This window comes from Cherax quadricarinatus, chromosome 57, assembly GCF_038502225.1.
Source record: "Cherax quadricarinatus isolate ZL_2023a chromosome 57, ASM3850222v1, whole genome shotgun sequence".
Lineage (NCBI taxonomy): Eukaryota > Metazoa > Arthropoda > Malacostraca > Decapoda > Parastacidae > Cherax > Cherax quadricarinatus.
In genome coordinates, this window is record NC_091348.1 from 9,860,114 (window position 1) to 9,879,209 (window position 19,096).

Sequence of the window (19,096 nt, forward strand, 5' to 3'; positions counted from 1 at the left end):
TGGTACTACTATACTTTCATACATTCCCTTCTTTGTCTCCATAGATAACGTTTTTTGACTCCACATATACCTCAAAGCACCACTCACCTTTTTTCCCTCATCAATTCTATGATTAACCTCATCCTTCATAAATCCATCCGCCGACACGTCAACTCCCAAGTATCTTAAAACATTCACTTCTTCCATACTCCTCCTCCCCAATTTGATATCCAATTTTTCTTTATCTAAATCATTTGATACCCTCATCACCTTACTCTTTTCTATGTTCACTTTCAACTTTCTACCTTTACACACATTCTCAAACTCATCCACTAACCTTTGCAATTTTTCTTTAGAATCTCCCATAAGCACAGTATCATCAGCAAAAAGTAACTGTGTCAATTCCCATTTTAAATTTGATTCCCCATAATTTAATCCCACCCCTCTCCCGAACACCCTAGCATTTACTTCTTTTACAACCCCATCTATAAATATATTAAACAACCATGGTGACATTACACATCCCTGTCTAAGACCTACTTTTACCGGGAAGTATTCTCCCTCTCTTCTACACACCCTAACCTGAGCCTCACTATCCTCATAAAAGCTCTTTACAGCATTTAGTAACTTACCACCTATTCCATATACTTGCAACATCTGCCACATTGCTCCTCTATCCACTCTATCATATGCCTTTTCTAAATCCATAAATGCAATAAAAACTTCCCTACCTTTATCTAAATACTGTTCACATATATGCTTCAATGTAAACACTTGATCTACACATCCCCTACCCACTCTGAAACCTCCTTGCTCGTCCGCAATTCTACATTCTGTCTTACCTCTAATTCTTTCAATTATAACCCTACCGTATACTTTTCCTGGTATACTCAGTAAACTTATTCCTCTATAATTTTTACAATCTCTTTTGTCCCCTTTCCCTTTATATAAAGGGACTATACATGCTCTCCGCCAATCCCTAGGTACCTTCCCCTCTTTCATACATTTATTAAACAAAAGTACCAACCACTCCAACACTATATCCCCCCCTGCTTTTAACATTTCTGTCATGATCCCATCAGTTCCAGCTGCTTTACCCCCTTTCATTCTACGTAATGCCTCACGTACCTCCACCACACTTACATTCTGCTCTTCTTCACTCCTAAAAAATGGTATACCTCCCTGGCCAGTGCATGAAATTACCGCCTCCCTTTCTTCCTTAACATTTAAAAGTTCCTCAAAATATTCTCGCCATCTACCTAATACCTCCCTCTCCCCATCTACTAACTCCCCTACTCTGTTTTTAACTGACAAATCCATACTTTCCCTAGGCTTTCTTAACTTGTTTAACTCCCTCCAAAATTTTTTCTTATTTTCATTAAAATTTCTTGACAGTGCCTCTCCCACTCTTTCATCTGCTCTCCTTTTGCACTCTCTCACCACTCTCTTCACCTTTCTTTTACTCTCCATATACTCTGCTCTTCTTGTAACACTTCTGCTTTGTAAAAACCTCTCGTAAGCTACCTTTTTCTCTTTTATCACACCCTTTACTTCATCATTCCACCAATCACTCCTCTTTCCTCCTGCCCCCACCCTCCTATAACCACAAACTTCTGCCCCACATTCTAATACTGCATTTTTAAAACTATTCCAACCCTCTTCAACCCCCCCACTACTCATCTTTGCACTAGCCCACCTTTCTGCCAATAGTCGCTTATATATATATATATATATATATATATATATATATATATATATATATATATATATATATATATATATATATATATATATATATATATATATATACACACACACACACATTGTTAGGAAGTATTTCTTCAGCCACAGAGTAGTCAGGGAGTGGAATAGTTTGGGAAGTGATGTAGTGGAGGCAGGATCTGTACATAGCTTTAAGCAGAGGTATGATAAAGCTCACAGTTCAGGGAAAGTGACCTAGTAGCAATCAGTGAAGAGGCGGGGCCAGGAGCTCGGACTCGACCCCTGCAACCTCAACTAGGCGAGTACAACTAGGCGAGTACATACACACACATATATATATATACACACACACACAATGTATATACACACATGTATACATCCATATATTCATACATAAACACACGCATGTACAAGTATACAAAAACACAATGCCTGATACAGCTCGGCCCCTGCAACCACAACTAGGCGAGTACAGTTCATGATAAGTGGAATGTATCCTAAAGAAAATATTAAGAGTTACATATTTGTCCATTTACCTAAACTGATTTATCGGTATAGTCATACAGTTCCTTTCATACACAATCCGGACAACCACTGTACATAAATATACAGCACTTACACATCTCAGTCCATCGTGCCTAAACCCAAGTATTATTCCCTACCTTTGTACATACATATCTACACAAGTGTATGACCTGCATATATGGACTGTGAAAATTTGTTTGGACTGCCTCCAAGTGAGTCGCCTACCCTGGCAAACTCTGTTGACACCGAGCTCTGAGGTGGGTACCTCAGCCTCACAAGTGGCTTATAGGACAGATTTCCACAAATGATTGGTATTGCAAGAAACCTCGCCTGCATGCACGTATAAAGGACTAACTTACTTGGTGTTGCAGCATATATCCTGATCTTCACTTCCCTAAGCTAGCCTTAGCCCCTTTGGACTCCCCTCAGAAACCACGTGCAACCGGGAGCATTAATTCCTGCAATATTCAATCGTAATTAGTGTCCTGCCTGCACCTCAGAAATTCCTATATCCAAGAGGGTATGTATCCCCTAGTATAACTATGCAGACTCAGACACTAGCTTCTAGACTGCTCTGAGACACTGGTATTTACTGGGCATGCTCTGCCAGCTGCAACACAGGCCCACAGATAAACTCACTCACAATCTCCCCAGACTGGCCAGAAATCTACGAGATAAAGGAGGTCTTGTCTTACTGTATGGGCCTGACGGAGGTGGTCATCTACGGTACATCGAGGTGCCTCTACCAGATTTCCCCAGGTCTCAAATGTGAAGACACGTGGGGGCGCCGTCTGCTGATCACGGCACGTCTTGTCCAGTTGGTGTCTGTCTTAAGAAGGACACTATTCTGTCTGTGACCCGCGCCTCGTCATTCAAGCTAGGGCTGCCAGTTCTCCCTAGCTAACTTATCCTAGTGTTTGCCTACATTAATGGCCTATTACTACCTATGTTAAGGTCTTAGGTCTACATTATTATCTACATTTGCCTTAGTAAACCTAATATTAATATACTATCAGTAGAACTACCTACTCCTTCCCTGAAGAGTAAATCTATAAATTAAATACATGCCTACCAAGAATCCATCGCCGACAAGAGAATGCTTCCCTGTTTGGGTGGGGTATAAGGGCCATCCAGCTCAGCCGTCCCATACGGCCATGCTGGATCTGCCCTGTGGAATTTTAGGGACCAAATAAATTTCCACGTGTCATTAGTAACGTAAATCACAATTATGCCTTTTATGAGGAGCTTGGTACAGACTCCGGAACCCCAATGATAAAATATGATCTTACCTCAATTACGGTTTTGTTCTCCTCAGAGACTAGGAGGCAGGTGGTGTAGGAGGAGGTGAGCATGTTGATGAAGAGATCGTTGGCCAAAACATCTAACTTTTTCACTTCTTCTCCTTGCACATTCACGTCACCAGCCAAACCATACCTGGCCAAAACACATTTTTACTCGTATACCTTTGGGTTTGACACTCAACATGTTCAAGGAATAAATGGTCTAGATCCAGAACTAGATATTTCTAAGATGGAGAATTTGTTAACAATTAAATTAGAAGGTTCTAAATGGGCCTATTAATAATGTATTAGTACAGAGCAGTACCTGGGAAAAATCGGATGAACAAATTATGAACTAAAAGGAACTTCCATAGCAGACTATCTTCACTGTAGATGAATACAAACTAAAATTTACCTGAAATAGTTAGCTCATTTAACCTTTCTTACCCCCAACCCCTCTCTTTCCTGTCTACCCACAACTTTTTTGTTATAGTTATCATACTCAAATCCTTCCCCCTCTCCATTTTTTCTATCACTTATGACTTCCATTCCCCCATGCACTGTACGACTCCCACGGGTTCAGCGCTTCCCATATTTATAATATAGTGCTGAACCTTCTACGAATAAGCTACAAATTCTAAGTGGAAAGTTATACGCATACCAGCAAATTGGAATAAATTAAAACACTAATACAGTATGCAAACTTTACAAAAGCCTGTGTCTCTAAGACTGGAGCTTGAAAAAGCTCATACGTGAGTCATCTATAGTTTCCATTCTCCATTAAAGTGTCTCAGTGTATTACAATAAGCTACAGGAGATACCTAGCCCAATGAATAGTCCATTAGCTCTTGTAAAGCATGCTTCACTATTACTGATTAAAAAGTAATTCTGGGACACGCAAGCCGACTCTTTTCAAACTCTCCGCCCACTTCATGGAGACTCAATGAAGAGGGAAGGAACAAGATAATTCATAAACTGATTCAATCATACAGTAAAACTGTAATGCTGAACAATCTCATTCAATAACGAATGTTTAGGAAAATTCATAGAAATAAAAGGATCTTTAAAATATAAGATGTATTATTATAGCCATAAGGAATCACTAAACCCATATGTGGAAATTATTTTGGGCTACCAAAATATTCCACGAAACGTTTCATTGTGTATAAGCTTTATGAACCCTTAACATACCCACTTACCTTAACACATGTACATAATATTTATCTTTCTAAGAAGATTATGAAGGCACACAAGTAGTGAATAACCGTTGAAATTATTAATACGGTTATAGGAAATAAAATAGATAGGATTAGGTTAATATAGTAGTATTAGTTAGAGAGCTAGCGATTCAAAATCTGAATGAAGTCAGTCAAAAGACGCTAGATAATCAGTTACATCTCGCAGGTCATAGAAAAGATGTGACATACGAGTTACCAGAAAACCAGCATTAATTCATCTGAATTGGGGGACGGCAAGTCCAACGAAGCTTCCCAAGTACTGAGGGGTACTCGTATCCAGGCGAGCCTAGCGGACTAGACTTTCATTTCCTGTCAGCATAACTGGCCAATCTTTCCTCGGAAATGTGGGTTGAGAACGTTCGCAGGGCTATTTAGGAGGACAAACGAAGCACCAGAAGTTCGCCACTGATGAGGTACAGTGGACCCCCGAGTTTCGTGATTAATCCATTCCAGTCTACCAAAAGTCGGAATTCACGAATGTTGACACCATTTTCCCACATAAGAAATAATGTAAATCCAATTAATCCATTCCAGATACCCAAAAGTATTAACAGAAAACATTTTTTAATAGATTCAATATAGATTTACATACAGAAAAGAATGAGAAATCAAGTATAGAACAATAATATCATGCTTACCTTTACTGAAGACTTGTTGGTGTATGGAAGACAGGAGGGGGGATGGAGAAGTTACATAAAAACTTTAGGTACCAAGTCCTTATCCAGGGTTAATTCCCTTCGTTTTTTAATGCCACTAGAACCAGCTTGAGAGTCACTGGACCCCTGTTGCTCAAAATATTGTTCCAGAGAGCTCTGTTTCTGGCATCTCTTTAAAATTTGCCTAAAATGGGACAAGGCATTGTCACTGTACATGTTGCAGACAAGGCTTGCAACAGCTTTGTTAGGGTGATGTTTCTCCACATATGTTTGTACCCTACTCCACGATGCACAAATCTCCTTAATCTCTGAAGAAGGCACCTTCTTCCATCTCTCTTCCTCCTTCTCTGAAGCAATTTTCCCAGCTGTGGTCTGTTGCTGTTGCAGATGAAGCTCTTGCAGCTCTTCATTGTGGTCCTCCACCAACTCTTCCACATCTCGCCACTCACATCTAACCCCACGGAATTCCCCAATGCCACAATAGATTCCACAACAGGTGTAGGGTCGACTGGGTCAGCCTGAAACCCTTCAATATTCTTGAGGACACATTCTGGCTAGTTTTCTCCAAGTAGAGTTCGAAGTCCTGGAAGTCACTCCCTGCCAAGCCTCATCTATAAGGCTTATGCAATTGAGGATATTGAAGTGATCCTTCCAGCACTCTCTTAGGGTCAATTCAGTGTCTGAGGTCACATCAAAGCACCTTTGAAACACTGCTTTGGTATACACTTTTTTGAAGTTTGAAATGATCTGCTGGTCCATGGGCTGGATGAGAGTAGTAGTATTAGGGGGCAAGAACTTCACTGTGATGAAAGTAAACTCCACCATTTGGTCATCCAAGTCTGGAGGATGAGCAGGAGCACTGTCCATTACCAGGAGGCACTTGAGTGGCAATTTTTTTTCCAGGAGGTATTCCTTCACACTCGGGCCAAACACTTCATTGAACCAATCATGGGAAATTTCCCTTGTGACCCATGCCTTACTGTTAGCCTTCCACATGACACACAATTTACTCCTGGAGACATTGTTTTTCTTGAATACTTGGAGATTTTCAGAGTGATACACCAGTAAAAGCTTCACTTTTAAATCCCCTCTAGCATTACCACAGAATAAAAGTGTTAGCCTGTCTTTCATAGGCTTGTGTCCTGGCAGTGCCTTTTCCTCCTGCGTGATGTATAACCTCTTTGGCATTTTCTTCCAAAAGAGGCCTGTTTCGTCACAACTGAACACTTGTTGGGGGAGGAATCCTTTATCCTCTACGTACACCTTTAATTCATGCACGAATTTTTCAGCCGCACATTTGTCAGAACTGGCAGCCTTGTCATGCCGTACCACACTGTGTATGCCACTAAATCAGGAGCCCCTCGCCAGCATCAAGGAACCTCCCTTGAGGGAAATACAAGATGTGGTAGTCCATCGAACTGTTATAGTCGCATTTTTATGATTTATAACTTTAATGAAGTCACGTACAGATAGGCTGTCTCCTTCAACTTTCAATTTGACTGAATTACAATAATTACTCTCTCTCTCTCTCTCTCTCTCACACACACACACACACACACACACACACACACACACACACACACACACACATTCATTTCGACTACAGAATTCACGCACTCAAGTTTCTGTTCCAGTGATTCACGAAATCGCAGTAACACGATTGCATACAACCGAGCCCATGTGGTATCTGGAGTTTATCTGGAGAGAGTTCCGGGGGTCAACGCCCCCGCGGCCCGGTCTGTGACCAGGCCTTCTTAGGTCAGTGTCCCAGGATGCGACCCACACCAGTCGACTAACACCCAGGTACCCATTTTACTGATGAGGAACATAGACAACAGGTGGAAAGAAACACGTCCAGTGTTTCTACTCTGGCTGGGAATCGAACCCAGGCCCTCACCGTGTGAAGCGAGAGCGTTAACCGCCAGGCCACCAGAGCCCCTGTAAAAATCTACACTTGTGGTCACCGTAGGGCCTTTCCTGTAGTGTGAAAAAATACACCTAGTTGGATGAATTTTAGACAGCTGGTTGAGCGGTTAAAGCACTGGCCAGTGAGTTTTAGAACTCGCCTGCCATGAGTTCGATCCCTATTCATTCCATAATTTATTTTCTACTCCACTTAGTGACCCCGAGTTACCACACGTCTTGGTCTCCTCAAACGTATTTTTCTCAAATCCCCACCCGGCTGAGTTTACGATCTATTATTATTATATGTTTCTACATGTACAATGCATACAGGCCTAGCTGACATAAATGACATACTACGTATTACATAGAAAGCCCCTTCTTTAGCAGAGCATTCCGGGCAAATTTGATCAGTTTTGTCTCCAGATGCAACCCACACCAGTCGGCTAACACCCAGGCACCTACTTTACTGATAGGTGAACAAGGACAGCACGTGACTTAAGGAAACTAGTCATAATGTTACCACCCCTAGCGAGGCTGGTGCCATGGACTTCAGTGGGTGAGCCGAGTACGCTAGCAATCGAGCTTCAATGATTGAAAAAGTACAAGAAATGTTTAATGATTTTATTAAAATACAATCTGGAAAGTGACAACCAGGTGGCATTTTGTTTGCATTTTCATATCTCCAGCCAATTTTTTGCCAACGAAACTAAGGTACTTTAACTATGTTACTGGCATTAACTTTGGGGATTTAATTAAATCCCACACTTATTTAAGAACCTAGCAAATAAAGCTATTTCATTTAAGTAGTTCTCATAACCAGGAAATAAGATATTTACCTCCTGGAAATGTGAATCTAAACATCCGTGTGCATATAAAAGGACAAAACTAGTTGTTATATTTCACTTCGCGTTTGTTCTTTAAGAATTCCAAACCAGCGTAAATTAGCTGTCAAATTAGACAAAATTTCTGTGTTTTTTTTTTTTTAAGCCCTACAACTTTATGTTCCCGACAGTTAAGAGACTGCTGGCGCCAGGGAGGACGTGCCAAATTCTGTACTGAAGCAGATTGGAATACTGCTGTACATTAACATCTCCATTCAAGGCAGATCTAGAGAATGTACAGAGAACCTTCACTGCATATATAAGTTCCGTCAAACACCTTAACTACTGGGAACGCTTGGAAGCACTTAACTTGTACTCACTGGAATGCAGGCGAGATGCATCATAATCTACACCTGGAAAATCGTAGAGCGACTGGTCCCTAATCTGCACACAGTAATATTTTATTTCAGCATGATAAATGTTTGTACAAAGGAATATAATACTTGGGTGTACATGCCAAAAAGCCCCTTTATATGCAAAGCATTTCGGGCAAACTTAAAAGTAACTTTAAATTAATAAGGCAATAATAGTACATATTGTCATTAAGCGAGTTACAATAAATACAAGAGAACTGAAAATTCTATTAGGTCATGCTATATAGCTTTGATAAGTTTGTAGGGAAGAATTACAATTTTGATTATTAACCTTAGGTGGACAAAATAGATCTGAGGTGAATACAGATATTGAAATTATACACTGATTATAAAGTTTTACCTGTGTTCATGATATTGAGCAAATGCACGCCCTACAAAAGCAAAATTATGATTATAATCATGGGGGAAGCGCTAAATCTGTAGGATTATACAGCGCATGTGAGGGGAATGGAAGGTATTCAGACTCAATTCAGAGAACCGGAGCACAGATCCAATTCCCAAGAACAAGAGCCCTTCACCAGCGTCAAGAAACCTCCCTTGAGGGGTACGAAAGCAAAAGACTTGGCAGGCAGCGCAACATACTCCCAATGAAAAGTAGGGGCGCCATTAGTACACAAAGAGAAAACACAGTAAGTGTCCGAGGCCCACGACTGTTCAACAGCCTCCCACCAGGCATAAGAGGAATTACCAAAAAATCCCTGGCTGCCTTCAACAGAGAACTGGACAGATACCTAAAGTCAGAACCGGATCAGCCGGGCTGTGGCTCGTATGTTGGACTACGTGCGGCCAGCAGTACCAGCCTAGTTCTCCACACATATGCTGCTATGTATGATAATTATGTAACTGTATGTGTATACCTGAATAAATTAGTTTATTCAGGTATACACAAATATAGGGGGCGCTAATTCCCGGAATACCCTCCAGGTAGGTAGGTAGACTAGTATATGCTTTGAATCCCCTCGAGGAAGTTCTTTGATGTTAGTGAGGTACTCTCGAGTTAAGGGAATGAACTTTTCCCTCTCATTCCTTAGATCGAACCTGAGTGCCGCCCACTCCTCTAACGTTGTATGACCCCCAAGAGTTGATCACCTCTCCCTGAATATAATATGTTTTGACCATTTTTAAAGAGGTCATATAGCATCTCTGGAATGAGGTAATGATTTAATCCGGGGAAAAGGGACTATCTTTTTTCTTGAATCAAAAGCCCTTCATCAGCATCAAGGAACCTCCTCTCTGGATGGGGAAGTCTGATAGAAAAGGGAAGGGGATGTCAAATGATGAAGTGTTTTTGTTAAGTTCAATAATTCTATAGAAATTCAGGGAAAGTTACAATAGTGACCGAGTTAACATAAGAATGGAGGAACACTGCAAAAGGCCTACTGGCCCATACAAGGCATAACTGGAGAAATATGTTTGAGAAGTCCAAATAATACTGTTATAGTGCAGATCCTTGCCGGTCAAAAGAGCTCGATCCAAAGAACTGGAAATACCTCATTTCTTTTGATCGAATATAATTGCTTCCCATTTCCTCTGGCGCTGTATGATCCCAAGGTGTTTAGCGCTCCGCACGAATAATCTTTGTTCCCTCTCAGAATGAAATTTAGAGTTTCTTCACCGATGCAAAGCCAGTGGACAACGTAAAGAAACAATTCGGCTAAGTCACTAGAAGAGATTCTACTTGTACAGAACAATTTCACATACTTCGTGCAAAACTTTCATGCCTTCTCGAAGAACACTCAACCACTGTTAATAAAAGTAGTCTACAGAAAAGTGTGCATGGAATATCAGGAAGGACTTTAAAAGCATCAACGAAAGAAATAGTTACCTGGAGTTTACCTGGAGAGTTCCAGGGGTCAATGCCCCCGCAGCCCGGTCTGTGATCAGGCCTCCTGGTGGATCAGCCTGATCAACCAGGCTGTTACTGCTGGCTGCACGCAAACCAACGTACGAGCCACAGCCCGGCTGGTCAGGAACCGACTTTAGGTGCTTGTCCAGTGCCAGCTTGAAGACTGCCAGGGGTCTGTTGGTAATCCCCCTTATGTATGCTGGGAGGCAGTTGAACAGTCTCGGGCCCCTGACACTTATTGTAGGGTCTCTTAACGTGCTAGTGACACCCCTGCTTTTCATTGGGGGGATGTTGCATCGTCTGCCGAGTCTTTTGCTTTCGTAGTGAGTGATTTTCGTGTGCAAGTTCGGTACTAGTCCCTCTAGGATTTTCCAGGTGTATATAATCATGCATCTCTCCCGCCTGCGTTCCAGGGAATACAGGTTCAGGAACCTCAAGCGCTCCCAGTAATTGAGGTGTTTTATCTCCATTATGCGCGCCGTGAAGGTTCTCTCTACATTTTCTAGTTACATGTAAAAATTTGCATTTAAATGCAAATAGGTTTTTAAAGCTGCAACTTTCTTCATAAACAATGCTGACGACAGTAAATATTGCGAACAATAGTAATTCGCATATACCATCCCCCCCCACCTCCCCGGAGTTTCCTCTACTTTTAAAGTCCAAAAATGGCAACTAACTACACCAACTAGTAAGAAAAGAGAAGGGTCCGAGAACTGGAGACCAATCTCTTCGGACATGAGTCTTATAAAGGCTAACAAATATTTGTACACCATGATGTCAGGCAGTCATATCTGAATTATATCTACGAGTCTGGCTCCCTTATCTAGATAACGTGGTAGCAAGTCCTTAGTCCACCTGCAGGTAGTGAATAGTAAGTCTTGCCTTACTGGCTCCAATGAAAAAATGGAGAGGAAGGGGTTTACGAGGCCAACGAAAACATGACCGTGGGGGGGGGGGGGCTGGGGCAACAACGAAAACATGACCGTGGGGGGCTGGGGCACCAACGAAAATATGACCGTGGGGGCTGGGGCACCAACGAAAACATGACAGTGGGGGGCTGGAGCCCCAACGAAAACATGACTGTGGGGGCTGGGGCACCAACGAAAACATGACCATGGGGGGCTGGGGCACCAACGAAAACATGGCCGAGGGGGGCTGCGGCACCAACGAAAACATGGCCGAGGGGGGCTGCGGCACCAACGAAAACATGGCCGAGGGGGGCTGCGGCACCAACGAAAACATGGGATGGGGTGTACAGTTTTTACTTTAATATCTTTATTATGCACCCCATACCCATCTTTTGGTCGGTAGTCAAATGATTAGAGGTACATAATGGGTCCAGGAGCTGGACCCCTAAGTTTTCATAGCTGAACAAGTTACAAAGGTAATAAACTCCAGGTAGATCTGATCACACTCATGACCAAGTTACAAAGGTAATGAATCATCTACACATCTATCCGTGGTTACAATCATACAACGACAACGAAATCAGGGAGGACTACGGTGCCAATCGTGTTGGAACAAAACCTAGCTGTTTCCGTCACATTTAATCACAGAGGATGGATTACACGTATTGAAATTTGTCAGTCTGAGCTGGGAAGACTTCAGTATTCCATTAAGGTTCAGCAGCTACGAGAGGTTCAGAGCTTTCGATTCCAACAGGGCTGGAGTTGCTTACCTGGAAATAAGGATGACCGACCCTATCCCATACACAAGGAAAAAATCATTATGTATGAATGTATCCACAACAGGGCAACCAAAAATTGTATACATTACCATTAAACATTTAGGAATACTTAATTCAGTATGTAAACAATGGAGATTTAGTTGCAATTGCCGCTCGGAATTTTAAAACTACAACACTAATGAAGCTAAGGTGGATGGGGAGGGCTGCGGAGCCAACGAAGATTGGTCTGCGACACTTATCATTTTTTTCACACCTTAAATTGTAGGGTTTCATGGTCTACACTCTTGGAATTGCCCATTTTAGAGTCTAGCATGTTCAGTCTGGGTGCTACATTTACTATGGCGGGACACCACCTTGAAAGAAGCTAACGTGTCAAGTAATTCTTTATGAACTGTCCAAACAATTACCGCCTTGATTGTCGTTTAAATATTCGTTGTGCAATCGCAAAGAAAAGGCAATTGCAACTTGTATATCTACTACCAATTCAGAGTCTTGTACCTATATATCTGTTATATCTATACGACTCTGATGGGTTAGTATTATACCCCTTCAAGAATATTCTATTATTCCACATACACTTTTTAAATTGCACCAAAGTGGTTGGGCCACTTACCTTTTATATCCTACCTCATTCCCCCCTCCCACCCTTTTCCAATATTTCTATCCTTACCCATCCTTCTTCCTTACCCATCTTACCAAAGACTCTGGTCATAAGAAGTAGTAGTCTGGGCCCACTGTGTGTACAGGGCTGGATTAAGGCATGGGCTTTAGGGGCTGCCGCCAGGGTCCTCCGCCAGCTGAGAGCCTCCACAGATTAAGTGAAAAATGTTCAGTTACTGCTGTAAATTTATAATTATGTTATTACATATATGATGAAATGTTAACTGTTGACGATTATTTTTCCTTATTGAAAATATCATTGGAGGCCTCACAGTACCTGTAGTCCAGGGGTCTACAAAATCTTAATCCGGCTCTGTTAGTTACCATTTTATCCTAGGCACATGTCGATTAGACACTAGGCCTGTTGTATATGAGTACGAGTGTGTGTGTGTGTGGTTGTGTGTGTGTGTGGTTGTGTGTGTGTGTGGTTGTGTGTGTGTGGTTGTGTGTGTGTGTGTGTGTGGTTGTGTGTGTGTGGTGTTGTGTGTGTGTGGTTGTGTGTGTGGTTGTGTGTGTGGTTGTGTGTGGGGTTGTGTGGTTGTGTGTGTGGTTGTGTGTGGTTTGTGTGTGTGGTTGTGTGTGGTGTGTGTGTGTGGTTGTGTGTGTGTGTGGTTGTGTGTGTGTGTGGTTGTGTGTGTGTGTGGTTGTGTGTGTGTGGTTGTGTGTGTGTGTGGTTGTGTGTGTGTGTGGTTGTGTGTGTGTGTGGTTGTGTGTGTGTGTGGTTGTGTGTGTGTGTGGTTGTGTGTGTGTGTGTGTGTGTGTGTGTGTGTGTGTGTGTGTGTGTGTTTGTGTGTGTGTGTGTGGTTGTGTGTGTGTTTGTGTGTGTGTGTGGTTGTGTGTGTGTGTGTGGTTGTGTGTGTGTGGTTTTGTGTGTGTGTGGTTTTGTGTGTGTGTGTGTGTGTGTGTGTCTGTGTGTGTGTGTGTGTGTGTGTGTGTACTCACCTAGTTGTACTCACCTAGTTGAGGTTGCGGGGGTCGAGTCCGAGTTCCTGGCCCCGCCTCTTCACTGATCGCTACTAGGTCACTCTCCCTGAGCCGTGAGCTTTATCATACCTCTGCTTAAAGCTATGTATGGATCCTGCCTCCACTACATCGCTTCCCAAACTATTCCACTTCCTGACTACTCTGTGGCTGAAGAAATACTTCCTAACATCCCTGTTATTCATCTGTGTCTTCAGCTTCCAACCGTGTCCCCTTGTTACTGTGTCCAATCTCTGGAACATCCTGTCTTTGTCCACCTTGTCAATTCCTCTCAGTATTTTGTATGTCGTTATCATGTCCCCCCTATCTCTCCTGTCCTCCAGTGTCGTCAGGTTGATTTCCCTTAACCTCTCCTCGTAGGACATACCTCTTAGCTCTGGGACTAGTCTTGTTGCAAACCTTTGCACTTTTTCTAGTTTCTTTACGTGCTTGGCTAGGTGTGGGTTCCAAACTGGTGCCGCATACTCCAATATGGGCCTAACGTACACGGTGTACAGGGTCCTGAATGATTCCTTATTAAGATGTCGGAATGCTGTTCTGAGGTTTGCTAGGCGCCCATATGCTGCAGCAGTTATTTGGTTGATGTGCGCTTCAGATGTGCCTGGTGTTATACTCACCCCAAGATCTTTTTCCTTGAGTGAGGTTTGTAGTCTCTGGCCCCCTAGACTGTACTCCGTCTGCGGTCTTCTTTGCCCTTCCCCAATCTTCATGACTTTGCACTTGGTGGGATTGAACTCCAGGAGCCAATTGCTGGACCAGGTCTGCAGCCTGTCCAGATCCCTTTGTAGTTCTGCCTGGTCTTCGATCGAGTGAATTCTTCTCATCAACTTCACGTCATCTGCAAACAGGGACACCTCAGAGTCTATTCCTTCCGTCATGTCGTTCACAAATACCAGAAACAGCACTGGTCCTAGGACTGACCCCTGTGGGACCCCGCTGGTCACAGGTGCCCACTCTGACACCTCGCCACGTGTGTGTGTGTGTGTGGTTCTGTGTGTGTGTGTGTGTGTGTGGTTGTGTGTGTGTGTGTGTGTGTGTGTGTGTGTGTGTGTGTGTGTGTGTGTGTGTGGTTGTGTGTGTGTGTGGTTGTGTGTGTGTGGTTGTGTGTGTGTGTGGTTGTGTGTGTGTGTGGTTGTGTGTGTGTGGTTGTGTGTGTGTGTGGTTGTGTGTGTGTGTGGTTGTGTGTACTCACCTAGTTGAGGTTGCGGGGGTCGAGTCCGAGCTCCTGGCCCCGCCTCTTCACTGATCGCTACTAGGTCACTCTCCCTGAGCCGTGAGCTTTATCATACCTCTGCTTAAAGCTATGTATGGATCCTGCCTCCACTACATCGCTTCCCAAACTATTCCACTTACTGACTACTCTGTGGCTGAAGAAATACTTCCTAACATCCCTGTGATTCATCTGTGTCTTCAGCTTCCAACTGTGTCCCCTTGTTACTGTGTGTGTGTGGTTGTGTGTGTGTGGTTGTGTGTGTGTTTGTGTGTGTGTGTGTGGTTTGTGTGTGTGTGTGTGGTTTGTGTGTGTGTGTGTGGTTTGTGTGTGTGTGTGGTTTGTGTGTGTGTGTGGTTTGTGTGTGTGTGTGGTTTGTGTGTGTGTGTGGTTTGTGTGTGTGTGTGTGGTTTGTGTGTGTGTGTGTGGTTTGTGTGTGTGTGTGGTTTGTGTGTGTGTGTGTGGTTTGTGTGTGTGTGTGTGGTTTGTGTGTGTGTGTGTGGTTTGTGTGTGTGTGTGGTTGTGTGTGTGTGGTTGTGTGTGTGTGTGGTGTGTGTGTGTGTGGTTGTGTGTGTGTGTGGTTTGTGTGTGTGTGTGGTTTGTGTGTGTGTGTGGTTTGTGTGTGTGTGTGGTTTGTGTGTGTGTGTGGTTTGTGTGTGTGTGTGGTTTGTGTGTGTGTGTGGTTTGTGTGTGTGTGTGGTTTGTGTGTGGTTTGTGTGTGTGGTTTGTGTGTGTGGTTTGTGTGTGTGTGTGTGTGTGGTTTGTGTGTGTGTGTGGTTTGTGTGTGTGTGTGGTTTGTGTGTGTGTGTGGTTTGTGTGTGTGTGTGGTTGTGTGTGTGTGTGGTTGTGTGTGGTTGTGTGTACTCGCCTATTTGTACTCACCTATTTGTGGTTGCAGGGGTCGAGTCCTAGCTCCTGGCCCCGCCTCTTCACCGGTTGCTACTAGGCCCTCTCTCTCCCCGCTCCATGAGCTTTATCAAACCTCGTCTTAAAACTGTGTATGGTTCCTGCCTCCACTACGTCATTTTCTAGGCTATTCCACTGCCTTACAACTCTATGACTGAAGAAATACTTCCTACTATCTCTCTGACTCATTTGTGTCTTCAACTTCCAATTGTGGCCTCTTGTTTCTGTGTCCCCTCCCTGGAACATCCTGTCTTTGTCCACCTTGTCTATTCCACGCAGTATTTTATATGTCGTTATCATGTCTCCCCTGACCCTCCTGTCCTCCAGTGTGGTCAGGCCGATTTCCCTTAATCTTTCCTCATAGGTGTGTGTGGTTGTGTGTGTGTGTGGTTGTGTGTGTGTGTGGTTGTGTGTGTGTGTGGTTGTGTGTGTGTGTGGTTGTGTGTGTGTGTGGTTGTGTGTGTGTGTGGTTGTGTGTGTGTGTGGTTGTGTGTGTGTGTGGTTGTGTGTGTGTGTGGTTGTGTGTGTGGTTGTGTGTGTGTGGTTGTGTGTGTGTGGTTGTGTGTGTGTGTGTGGTTGTGTGTGTGTGTGTGGTTGTGTGTGTGGTTGTGTGTGTGGTTGTGTGTGTGTGTGGTTGTGTGTGGTTGTGTGTGGTTGTGTGTGTGTGTGGTTGTGTGTGTGTGTGGTTGTGTGTGTGTGTGTGGTTGTGTGTGTGTGTGTGGTTGTGTGTGTGTGTGTGGTTGTGTGTGTGTGGTTGTGTGTGTGTGTGGTTGTGTACTCACCTATTTGTACTCACCTATTTGTGGTTGCAGGGGTCGAGTCACAGCTCCTGGCCCCGCCTCTTCGCTGATTGCTACTTGGTCCTCTCTCTCCCTGCCCCATGAGCTCTATCATACCTCGCCTTAAAACTATGTATGGTTCCTGCCTCCACCACATCACTTTCTAGGCTATTCCATGGCCTGACTACTCTATGACTGAAGAAATACTTCCTAACATCCCTTTGATTCATCTGAGTCTTCAACTTCCAATTGTGACCTCTTGTGTCTGTGTCCCATCTCTGGAACATCCCGTCTTTGTCCACCTCGTCTATTCCGCGCAGTATTTTATATGTCGTTATCATGTCTCCCCTGACCCTCCTGGCCTCCAGTGTCGTCAGGCCGATTTCCCTCAACCTTTCTTCATAGGACAATCCCCGTAGCTCTGGGACTAGTCTTGTTGCAAACCTTTGCACTTTCTCTAATTTCTTGACGTGCTTGACTAGGTGTGGATTCCAAACTGGTGCTGCATACTCCAGTATGGGCCTGACGTAGATGGTGTACAGAGTCTTAAACGAATCCTTACTGAGGTATCGGAACGCTATCCGTAGGTTTGCCAGGCGCCCGTATGCTGCAGCAGTTATCTGATTGATGTGCGCCTCAGGAGATATGCTCAGTGTTATACTCACCCCCAGATCTTTTTCCTTGAGTGAGGTTTGCAGTCTTTGGCCATCTAAACTATATTGTGTCTGCGGTCTTCTTTGCCCTTCCCCAATCTTCATGACTTTGCATTTGGCAGGGTTAAATTCAAGGAGCCAGTTGCTGGACCAGGCTTGTAGCCTGTCCAGATCTCTTTGTAGTCCTGCCTGATCCTCGTCCGATTCGATTCTTCTCATTAACTTCACATCGTCTGCAAACAAGGACACTTCTGAGTTTATCCCTTCCGTTATGTCGTTCACGTATACCAAGAACAGCACAGGTCCTAGGACTGACCCCTGTGGAACCCCGCTTGTCACAGGCGCCCACTCTGACACCTCGTCGCGTACCATGACTCGTTGTTGCCTCCCTGTCAGATATTCTCTGATCCATTGCAGTGCCTTTCCTGTTATGTGTGCCTGGTCCTCTAGCTTTTGCAGTAACCTCTTGTGAGGAACTGTGTCGAAAGCCTTCTTGCAGTCCAAAAATACGCAGTCGATCCACCCCTCTCTCTCTTGTCTTACTTCTGTCACCTTGTCATAAAACTCTAGTAGGTTTGTGACACAGGATTTTCCTTCCCTGAAACCGTGCTGGTTGTCAATTATACACTTGTTTCTTTCCAGGTGCCCCACCACTCTCCTCCTGATGATCTTCTCCATGACCTTGCATACTATACACGTTAGTGATACAGGTCTGTAGTTTAGTGCCTCATGTCTGTCTCCCTTTTTAAAAATTGGGACTACATTTGCCATTTTCCATACCTCAGGGAGTTGCCCAGTTTCAAATGATGTGTTGAAGATCTTTGTTAATGGCTCACACAATATCTCTGCTCCCTCTTTAAGGACCCATGGAGAGATGTTGTCTGGTCCCACCGCCTTTGAGGTGTCAAGTTCGCACAGCAGCTTCTTCACCTCCTCCTTGGTTATATGTACCTCATCCAGCACTTGCTGGTGTGCCCCCCTGTTCTGATTTCTTGGAGTCCTACTGGTTTCCACTGTAAATACCTCTTTAAATCTTGTGTTGAGCTCCTGACATACCTCTCGGTCGTTTCTTGTGAATTCCCCATCACCCTTCCTCAGTCTGATTACCTGGTCCTTGACTGTTGTTTTCCTCCTGATGTGGCTGTACAACAGCTTCAGGTCAGTCTTTACTTTTGATGCTATGTCATTTTCATATTGTCTCTGAGCCTCCCTTCTTATCTGTGCATATTCGTTTCTGGCTCTTCGGCTGATTTCTTTATTTTCCTGAGTTCTCTGTCTTCTGTACCTTTTCCATTCTCTAGTACACCTAGTTTTTGCCTCCCTACACCTTTGGGTGAACCAAGGACTCGTTCTGTTCTTCCCATTATTTCTGTTTCCCTTGGGAACAAACCTCTCCTCTGCCTCCTTGCATTTTGTTGCTACATAGTCCATCATTTCTTGTACTGGTTTTCCTGCCAGTTCCCTCTCCCACTGAATGTCTTGAAGGAAGTTCCTCATGCCTGAGTAGTTCCCCCTTTTGTAGTTTGGTTTTTCCCAGCCTATTCCTGCTACTCTCTCCACTTGGAGCTCAACTATGTAGTCGAAGCACAGAACCACATGATCACTAGCTCCCAGGGGCCTTTCATACATGATACCCTCGATGTCCGAACTACTCATGGTGAATACAAGGTCCAACCTTGCTGGTTCATCCTCTCCTCTCTCTCTGGTAGTGTCTCTAACATGTTGATGCATGAGGTTCTCCAGTACCACATGCATCATCTTGGCTCTCCATGTTTCGGGACCCCCATGGGGTGTGGTTGTGTGTGTGTGTGGTT

General features: G+C 43.9%; 1 protein-coding gene across 8 annotated transcripts in view; it reads right to left on the reverse strand.

Annotated features, from left to right (window-relative positions):
• Positions 1 to 19,096, reverse strand: part of fbp (fructose-1,6-bisphosphatase) — a 167,757-nt gene that overhangs the window by 92,224 nt on the left and 56,437 nt on the right. For 5 of the 8 annotated variants that reach the window (XM_070097334.1, XM_070097337.1, XM_070097338.1 and 2 more), the window contains one exon: positions 3,516 to 3,660. In XM_070097334.1, coding sequence (XP_069953435.1) covers positions 3,516 to 3,660 — 145 coding nt within the window. Of the gene's footprint in view, positions 1 to 3,515; positions 3,661 to 10,385; positions 10,892 to 19,096 lie in introns of those variants that run through there. The other 3 variants (XR_011393590.1, XM_053783146.2, XM_070097332.1) reach the window with 1 other exon arrangement.